This window comes from Coffea eugenioides, chromosome 3 (assembly GCF_003713205.1).
Source record: "Coffea eugenioides isolate CCC68of chromosome 3, Ceug_1.0, whole genome shotgun sequence".
Taxonomy (NCBI): Eukaryota; Viridiplantae; Streptophyta; class Magnoliopsida; order Gentianales; family Rubiaceae; genus Coffea; species Coffea eugenioides.
In genome coordinates, this window is record NC_040037.1 from 41,166,374 (window position 1) to 41,177,060 (window position 10,687).

The following is a 10,687-nucleotide window of genomic DNA, read 5'->3' on the forward strand; positions in this document are numbered from 1 at the left end:
TTTTTCCTCGTACCCATAGTGTTGAGTTGCTAAAAAGGTTTTGGTATATGTTAATCATACTCCACATTTTTTAAAAGTGGACAGGTATTAAAAAAGTGAGCTGGCTTAATGATAATGTAGATGATGAGTCCTTCTTAGCTATAATCACCAGAGATATTAGACAGCAGAAAGAATTCTTTTGGAATTGTACTTTTACTTTAATTTGTAGAAGCTCCAATAGAACTAGACCAATTTTACACGTGAAGTGGGAATTAGATTTTCCCTTGTGGCTTGCAAGAGAGACACATAGTATTGATTAGAAGTGTCAATATGGGTGACTTGGGTGGATTGAAATAGGTAATGAGTATAATTGAGTCAATCTATTTATATTTATTTAATTAGGAATATATACGAGTCGAGTTTAAATTCGAGTAGTGCTATACTTGAATTCGATTCAAACACCATTGACACCCTACTTAAGCTCGAGCAAGCTCGGAAATAGAGAATTGAACTTAACTTGTTGAAACGGTAAAAAAACTCAAACTCGACTCGATATGGCTCGAGTCAAGATCAAGCCATATCGAGCTCAAGTACTCTATGATGCTTCAAGCATAGAACCTTGATCATACCCATTTTTGAGCCATTAAGCTCGAAACTTGGAGAATGAAATTGAATTGTGTCTACAAATTCTATTACCTTTTTCCCATTAAAGAATTTTATTAAGTATGCAAATCAACTTGTAAATTATCTAAAAGCATAAACCCTTAGTGGTAATGGCATATTTAAAAAAATATATTATTTAAATTAAAAAGTACTTGATGAGTAGCTCATCAAGTTCCACTAGTATATATTTGGGCTTGAAATTCGACTTGCTTCCCAATCAAACAGCTTGAGCTCGAGCTCAAACTTGGTCAACCTGAGCTGAAGCCGAGCAATTGATCGAATTGCTTGCGAGTAGCTCGATTCACAATCAACCTTACATTTAATTAGATGGATACAAATGGATAAATCAAAAAATGAGTAGGATAACTCAATTACCATTTACAATCCATTTATTTTATCTTTTTACAAATTCATTTATAAACTAAATTACCAATTTATAACCTTCTCTGCACTCATCACTAATTTAAATATTTACTTATAATATCCAACAAGACTAATTAACATTTTTTCAACCCGTTCAAATGTTGCAAAATTGCAAACTATTTAATAATTAAATGATAATAACACAAAAATTTGAATTAAATAATATGTAATTAGTAGATGGCACAAATTTCATTTAAGAAAATAAAACAGAAATGAGGGTCTCCAAAAATCAGTCATGGTCTCTGTAAATGGTGCCACAAAATGAATCAAGTACCATTCCAAAGAAAAAAAAAATATAACATCAAGTACAAGTTAATGATTCAAATTTAAATCTTGTTAAAGTGTCCAATTGTTTCCCAGAAAAAGGACAAAGAAAAATGAAAATCCACAAGGCTAATTTCTCTAAACAAAGAATTCCTTTGTTGAATCACGCAATATGTCACCAACATCGAAAAAGGAGAGGAATATATACTGAGTAGAAGATAGATAGATCAGAGGATGTTACGAGAAGCACCAATTGGAGCTAACAAGAATTTGGAGGACTTCTTCTTTCGTTCTTTTAGTCAAACCTTTCATCTTGCTGAAACATTCACTGACTTTAGCAAAGAAAGGAATTCATTAATTTCAGGAGAGAGTGATTGGTGGAAGAGATAGGGTGATGGGGGAGGGAAACAAGAAGTGGCAGAAAAGAGGAAGCCGGGAGAGGACTTACTGGTGAAGGCGGAGGAGAAGACAGTGGTGGGGAGGCTGGGAGCTCATCGGAGGAGGAGTGACAATAGGTGGCCATAAAATGGATATAATTGATCAATCCATTTAAATTTAAATTTAGAAATCTAAAAATATCCATGCCCCCTTATTTGTGGGTGTGTACGGGTAGCCTTGATGGAGCAGTTGCTTCCTTTTGTGAATGTGTGTGAAGGCATGTTTATATCAATAGAAATACAAATGACATTTTGGCAAAAAAAATGAAAGAGATTAACATTGCAACTTGAACTGTAAAGAGGTAATTAACAAGTGTACAAGTTCGGCTAAATCATAGCGAAATAAAAATACTTAAATACATAAAACTTTTCCTATATTTAGTATTCAAAGTAAATGAATGGCAAAGACAATGAATTTATGGCGAGTAAGCTACAAAGAAAATGGATTAAAAGGAACCTTCCTTCCTTCACCAAGGTAATCTTATTGCAGCTAATAAATTACAGCGTTGATACAGTACTACTATATGCTTTGCTATGTTTTGACAAGGTATTTATAATATAAAATTGTTTTCTTATACAGTAAAAATATGGGAAAAAAAATTTATGTGAAGGTGCTTTAAATTATTATCAATCTAAAGTAGAACTTGACCTTTTAAAGCGCCCACAAGAACCCACAACTTGTTTATTGGCATCAATTGGTCTAGTAAAAAAAGTGTATTCCTTGATTTGAAGAAGGTAGACTTTACTAACCAGGCCAAGGCTGCTGCTATAGTGGTGGTTCTTGAAGATGATGCATATTGCATTCTTTGTCAGTCTGCTTTGGAAAACCATTAAACATCTACGTTTTACTTGTCCATGTTCTTCTGAAGGTTTGTTGGAAACAGGTTCTGGCCTGGAAGTTGATTCCTAAAAGACTTCCTTCCTTGTCTATTAGAGTTCGTTTAGATTGCTATTTTCTAGAGTTTTTACAAAATAAATATACGGTAACGATTTAATGTACGTGAAGTAAAAAGATTATTGAAAAATATGTTCATAAAAATTTTTAGAAGAAAAATTACAATCCAAATAAGGCCTTAAATTTCTGTGGTAATTTAAGCATGGTTTTCAGCAGTTGTTTGTTGGATTATGTCTAGAGGGCTTTCCTTGGCAGCTTCTGTTGATTGTTCTTGGAACGTCAGAAATTAAGGGCATTTCCAGGAAATAAGGATGAGATTCTTTGATAGGTGGTTCACATTGATCATGCAAGTATGTAGTTCACATTGATGTGTGGGTGATGGGCAATAAGAAAGGGATTCTTTGGGTAATTGCACCATACAATTGATGGATTAAATTGGGCGAATTTGAAATTGCATAGATAAGATTGATTATATGAACAAGTTTCGATAAGGAAATAACTGTGTTAGATCTTGGGGACTTTTTGAACTCTTTTTATCTCTATCCATTAAAGTTCAAAAGAAAGAAAGAAAAAAAAGAAAAAGCAATCTCCCTAAGAAGTAAGAAGGCGACAAATATTTGATAATTACCTACATTTAACTCTGTGCTACAATTATTCATCATATATCTATTTTAATTTTTCGTTCAAAATGAAGCTATACAGCAATAATCAACATAAACAGATATACAGTTCTACTGCAATTCTTGAAACTCAATCTTGGCTTATATTTTATATTATGGTACTACTACTAGTACATTATAGGCACCAAAATGAACCTATGCAGACTAGATTTCATGCACTCATCGCACAATCAGGGAATATACCCCAAAGGGATGGAAGTAAAACAAGAAAGCACCAAGATTGCAGGAAATTCAGAGATGAAACCCTGACAGAATAGTTGGCTACTTGTCTACCTATACAGTATTAAGTAAACTATCCCCCCTAATTGCAGGCATATAAGTTGCTTTCTCCTACAGTTTCAGGCATTCCATCCAGTAAACAATCGATTGGAGGTATAGTTAAGGTCTCCTGAATCCCATATGCATTCCAGCAGAATGGATCATCTACCAATATACCTTCGAACGGAAGCAGCTCAACTTCAGACATTGTTATATTTGTGCAGGCCACTGTATCACTGCAGGCGAAGTGGATTGGAGGGCTTCTCACATCATAAGTGCCCTTTATGTTCCTAAACGATACGTCCGATAGGTAAACGGCTGAAGTCTGATTTCGACACGCCTTTGACAGGCAGTAGTATTGGTCTATGATTATGCAGTTTCTAACATTGTCCATCTGGATGTCCTCAAAGTATATGCCTGTTACAGATCCTGCACCTCCCTGCCATGTCTTTATCCTGACTCCGTTGTCTGAGTCCTTTATGATGGCATTCCGGACTGTTATGTTCGAAACACATGCCCGGGAATTGTGCACTCCTAGGCTCCCAATGCTGCAAAATCGATGACGAGGTTAGTGTTACATATCCGAAAGAAGTATACAAATTTTGTCGAGCTAGTACGGAAAGGACAAAGAAAGCTGTTCTGTTTCAGATGTACTGTGAACAGAATTTCCAAGAAAAATGTTTGCTTATGATTTCTATCAGTGATCAACATTTTGGATGCAATGAAACTGCGCTTGGTTATTATGTACAGAGATAAATTAGTGCACTTTTAGGCAGCAGCGGAGCTAGGACCCTAAATCAGGAGGTGCGACGTGTAACTCTCATGTTTGATGTGACAATACTGTTTGATAGATATTTTTGTCACATGTACCATTAAATCTAATTTTTTGACTTTAATTTAGCAGTAAGATCATTCTACTTATTTGAGTTAGGAACATAAAAATTTAGAAAAAAGTTAAAAAAAAGCATTTCTTATTTGTCTAAACACACATTTTCCAACAATTTTTTTCATCTCACATACTTCACAAAAAAGGGCAAATTACAATTTACCCCCATGTGGTCTAGTGTTTTATTACATAACCCCCTATGATTTCAAAAACTATACATGACCCCCTCATGGTTTGAATTAAAGTGTCAAAGTGACGGAATTTGCAATCCATAACGGAGTCAACTAAAATGTCAAAAATATCCCTATGTAAAGTTAAAAATTATTTATTAACCAAAAGGGGGTTATGTATATATATTGAAAATCATAAGGGGTTTATGTGGTAAAACACTAAAGTATAAGGGGGTTATATAATAAAGCACTAAAGTATAAGGGGGTTATATGGTAAAATATAAAACCATACAGGATTAAAGTGTCATGCATATTATGTTTATATATTTTGGTCACTTAAACCATTTTAACTTTTAAACAAAGGTAATTTCGACATTTTCATATGGTCTGTTATGGATGATCATTTTCGTCAGTTGACGCTTTAATCCAAACTATGAGGGTGTTATATATAGCTTTTAAAACTAGAGGGGGGTTATGTGAAAATTAGCTATACCACAGGGGATAAAGTGTAATTTGCCCTGAAAAAATGCTATAGCAAAGAAAAATTTTCAAATAATCTTCAATTCAAATGGATCAATCATTATATAACTTGAAGTGGATCCAAGAGTCTAACAAAAGATAATCATTATGATATCTTAATAGTTAAGGGGGCAATGGAACTATAAAATGTAATTGCACAAAATTTAGAGGAGCCAAATATAATGTAATTCAGAAACTTCTCAAATTTTCTAAGGCTATTTTGTGATTTTACCAAAGTTGAGAGGGGGCAATTACCCGCCCTCAACTGTATGTGGCTCCACCACTACTTTTAGGCATTGATCATTTATGGAAGAACATATAACAAAATTAGGTATCTGTTCTCCTACAATTTTAGGCATTCCTTTCACTCTAGAGAGGAATGGAAATTCCACGCTCCAATATAACCAATTGCATAACATCATATCAGTGAATAGCATTCCAATCTGGCCCAGTCCCGTGAATCAATTTACGCAATTCAGTTTCAGGTCTGCTGTCTGTTATGACAGTAAAAGAATGCAGGTTCTTGAAAAAAAAATGAAATTTCATTGGACTAGGCTAAACTCTGCATCTGGCTTGGACATCTAGTATTTCCTTCCCTCCACTCCTATATAAAAATAACCACCCAACTTTTGCAATCCGGCATTAAAATAAAACGTTGTGGATTCACTATCAGACAGACTAGATACAGGCAGGACAAGCTAAAACATGCTGAAGTCAAGCAATTCGGCTTGTCATTTATTCAATTTCAGTTGTATATAGAGTAAAAAGGTAAGGCAGGGCACACACCTGATCCCATGGCTAGGTCCACAAGTGACAGATTCTATATCGACATTTGAACAACCAGGACCAATCGATATGCAATCATCGCCTACAAGACGAGTGAATACATGAATCAGTGCAGATTCAGATTGACTGGAAGGTTATTAAACATGAAGAAAATCCAATGATTCAAGGGCATTTGAACTACCATTTGCGATTACTGAGTTGTATATTCCAACAGATTTAGTGTTCTCGACGTGAATTCCATCCGTATTCGGGCTAAGCTTAGGGGAAGAGATCGACACTGTATCGATGATCACACCTTCACATCCATCAAACTTTACATGAAACTTTGGACTATTTTGGATTCGCAAATTTGTCACCATCAAATTGGAGCTCATAAAGAACCGTATAAGCTGCAGCAAGGCAGATTGAATTTAAGTTCAGTACCACTTCAAAATTTCACTATATTGAATGCAACTGATTAAATTGGATGTTTGGTTGAATTTACTCACAGCTGGGCTGTCACATGGTCCAGGCAATGTTGAGCCATGAGGTCCCTGAAAATGGCATTCCATAGCATTTATTAGCCTTTGATCAATATTGAGTAATTGGAATAGGCACTTGTATTACTTTCAGAAGTACACACCAGAAAACTAATATTAGTACTGCAGAATGAATGTCCAGATTTCCAGTTAAGCTCCGTTAATGGCTTGAAAATGAATGCAGAAAATAGTAGGCCACTGAGGAAAACTAAAACTAAGTACCATGTGAGGTTTGCAAGGTAGTGACCACCATTTTTCACCATTGCCTTCAATAGTACCAGTTCCAGTCAGTGTCATGTCATTTAGTCGATAAAATACAAGCCATTGCTGAGGGCTGTCACCTTTTGGCCAGCAATCAGGTCCATTAGGCGCCATTAGGACCCCATCAACCTTGAAAAAAGTTAAGTAATATGTTAAGTAATACACTTTAAATTATCCTAAAATTGTCCAGTATAACAACTTACAAAGTAATAACCATAAAACAACGACAATTTCGAATATAGCATTAGATAAAACAACTTAAACATTACTTATTCCTTCCCTAGAACAAGCATTTGATAAATTCTCAACTGTACTCCATTTCTAAAAGTTTTAAGAAAACAAGAACAAAAACAGATGAGGGATAAATTTTGCTGTCTTACTTGAAAGACAAGACCAGGTTTGCAAGGTCCTGAAAAAATTGTTGAAGTGATCAAGAAAACATAGTTTTCAGGAACCAAAAGAACACTTGATTCTGCTTGACAAGCTTCCTTCCAAGCATCTCTAAATGCAGCAGTGTCATCAGTTGAACCATCACCAACTGCCCCGAAATCCATGACATTGAAAGTGCATCCTGTGGTAGAATTTCCAGGATCAGGAGACACAGGACTGCTGGAATTTCCAGGGTCATCACTATATGGAGGATTGCTCGGGTCTGAAGAAATAGGAGGAGGATAATCAGGGTTATCGGAGCCAGGGTCACCAGGACTAGGTGCATAGACAGGGGAACCAGCATTTCCATTATTGCTCTTATGCTTCTTATGACTGTGAATATGATGCCTTCCTTCCACATCGCTTGAATTCTGAAGCAGGAAAATTGCAATGATCCCTATAAACAAAATCCATTTACGAGAATCCATTTCCTGTGATGAACTAAGGAAGTGTTCTATGTGTAACAATGCTTCAAAATTAGACCAGCATTTGAATAGTTCGACCAATGTGGAGGAATTTCTTTTTCTAACTGTGGAGAAATTAGTGTGAAAATTCAAGTGAATGAAAGAGGAAGAACTGAGGCAGACGATAGGTGGGAAAGAAGAAGCAGAAGATGTCTAATGGCAAGAATCATGTGAAGTAGGGGCTACAAATTTATACCCAAATGTACCTCACTTGGAGAATGTCTAACATGCAACGTACAGACACGTGTTGTCTTTAGGCTGATCCAAATATCACTGTCAACTATTACAAGAGTATACTCCTCTTCAATAAACATCAAGCCATGGGCAGGAATGGCTTCTGTGGCAATCTTGGCAGAGGGATCTCCTTGTTTCTTAGTGCATTTCTTTCTCTAAGACCTAATTTTCATGGTTATTTTTTGTTTTCAGATGACCAAGAAACCTCTCCATGGTATGACAGAAAAAGTACCTATGCATTTACATGTAACGCCTCATATTTGAGTTGACCTAATAACTTTTTACGGATAGTTTAAATTTGTGAGTTATTATGTTAGACCAAAGTTCGGTGTTACAGGAAAATCAACTGTATGATTTATATGCAATGCATTTTTTTCAGATTGCTTTAGGGTCCAAAATTACGAGATTGTTGATCCAAATATACAGTTCCATTACCGTCTCCTACCTTAGAAACCATACAAGTCGCCAATGCAGGAATGATTGAAGGTTTTAGTGAACATAGTTCTTCATCATATTGTAATTGACTTTGCTACTTCTCTGGATGGTCTTGTGATCTGTTTTGAGGTTGTAGTGTTCTTAAAAAAGGTGCCAACATCGACAGCCACTAATTTCAGATCAAACTAAAACTTTAAAAACAGTCTGCTTTTTGCTTGAAAGTGGATGCAGCAAAACTATAAAACTAGTCATTATATTTTAACATTTGTTAGGTCTGTAGCCTAGCCTATAATAAATTGCATACAAATACAACCAGGCTTTTTGTTTTCAGGAGTTTCCAGATTATTAAGAATGTGAACGAAAAAAGCATTTCTTGGTTCCCTGTGGATGTTGCCTTTCCTTTGTCCCTTACCACAAACTGGACCAAAAGAAAATCTTAAATTCCTTCAGCTCCGCTGCCAAGAAATTGTATTTTGTACTATTCACTGTCTTGGACATGGCTAACCAGCCCATTTGACCACATTTTCACTTGAAGGACAATTTAGGTCGTCCTGACTTAGAAACAAATTTTATCTCTATTGTTTGTTCAGTGAACTAGGCAATTTCCTTAAGCTGATTTGAGCCAAACCAAAAAAAAAAAATTGTAAAATTCTAAATTCAAGACTCTATGAAAGTGCTATATATGTGGCCTCAATTCATTGATTTGAAGACAAATGATGAATCAATATGAAATTCATTTATTTGGGTTATCATAGATTATTTATAGCTGGAATTTCAATCAATGTGAAGCCTAAAGTTTCTGTACTCCAATTTTAAAAAGTGAAGGGTGGGGGGTGGGGCAGCCACACATGTGTGATTGTGAATGAAGATAAGCAATAAAGAGAGAATTAATTTGGAGGATGAGGAATAAGAAAAAAAAAAAAAGATTCAAAAACAAAAGACAGATTGATTCTAGTGAATGTGGTTTGATGTAAAAGGAAAGTTGGTCTCGTGAACCTTTGTTGTTTGGTAGCATCTTGTGGTCATGGAAGTCGGAACTGTGTAGTACATGCAGACAACAGATTAAGCCTTTCACGGGTGCATGTGTCGATCCATAATAGTGCCCTAAAGCAATTATACAGTCCTGTGAACCCAAGAGGTACTACTTGCAAATAATTTCATAAAACTAACATAATCAGTCCATAATCAGATCTACGATAACTCCCTAAAATAACAATCATAGTTGTCGTGATTTGTGAAACCCCAAGATACTACATCAACAATGTCATTAGATTAACATGTATAATAATTAGTTAATAATAAACATCCCCAGAAAAAGAGGTTAATTAAAAACACAAAACTATGCATAACTTCACTTCTCACCTAAGCCATGTTGGTAGGTATAATTGAACCCTAAGCTAAACATGTTACTTATAAACAACTTTTTTTTTTTTTTTTTCCAGTGTAAGCGGGAGGACTCGAATCCGAAACCTCTTACTTACACTCCCTACCCCTGTACCACCCAATCCAACCCTTCCCAAAAACAACTTATAAACAACTTAGTATAAGATAACCATGCATTTCAAATAACAAAATTTTTTTTGGGTTTTTGTTTTGTTTTTTTTTTTTTGGGGTTGGGGGAGGGGGGGGGAGCAACTGTTCAAGACTGTGTCTAGTTTTGCAACACAGAAGTAGGAGTAAACCCACAGTTGAGAAATGACATTTGCCCTGTGTATTAGTAATATAAGATCCATAGAAGTTACCATATATTAGGAACTGAATATCTAACCGTTTGGGCTGTATTTTTTAAGAGTTTTTTTTTTTTTTTTTGCGGAAAATAGCTATAGTGCTTTAATAAGGTGTGATATATGTGAAATAAAAAGGTAGCAAGAGAATATTTTTTATTATTCAAAAAAAGAACATTAAAAAAGCTCAAAAAGAGAATATTTTTTAATAAGGTACGACATATGTGAAATATTTTTTTATTATTAAAAAAAGAGAATATTTTTAAAAAGCTCAAAAAAGTTTCGACAAAAAATAACAATCTAAATAGGACATTAACATTTCCTCTTGCTTGGTTTAGCCATTACAAATTGAACTTAAATGTTCTTAAACTTTTTAAACTGTCTATCTAAATAGATATACTTAAGTTGGTAAACTTTTCCAAATCTGTTGGCTGACCATCAAATTGTGTATCATCATATTGTTTAAGATATAATACCAGCTTAACATCATACCGCTTTCTATTTAACTATTAGTAAACAAGATCTAGGTAGTTGAACAAATTTGCATGTTGGAACTTGAATTTGTGTCAGAACAGATGAATAAGTATATAGATTTGTTCATTGCATCTTATAAATTTGATGAAATCTGTAGGCTGAGAGCAAGATTTTGAAGGGCTACTATT

General features: G+C 34.9%; 1 protein-coding gene across 1 annotated transcript; it reads right to left on the minus strand.

Moving 5' to 3' along the window:
• Positions 1 to 3,401: 3,401 nt before the first annotated feature.
• LOC113764741 (polygalacturonase At1g48100) lies at positions 3,402 to 7,780 on the minus strand. The gene is made up of 6 exons (XM_027308719.1): positions 7,120 to 7,780; positions 6,701 to 6,868; positions 6,449 to 6,493; positions 6,142 to 6,349; positions 5,961 to 6,042; positions 3,402 to 4,147 (listed from the first exon to the last, which is right to left on the minus strand). Exons 1-6 carry the CDS (start codon positions 7,594 to 7,596, stop codon positions 3,643 to 3,645), a joined length of 1,485 nt encoding a protein of 494 aa, XP_027164520.1. The 5' UTR covers positions 7,597 to 7,780; the 3' UTR covers positions 3,402 to 3,642.
• Positions 7,781 to 10,687: the final 2,907 nt, after the last annotated feature.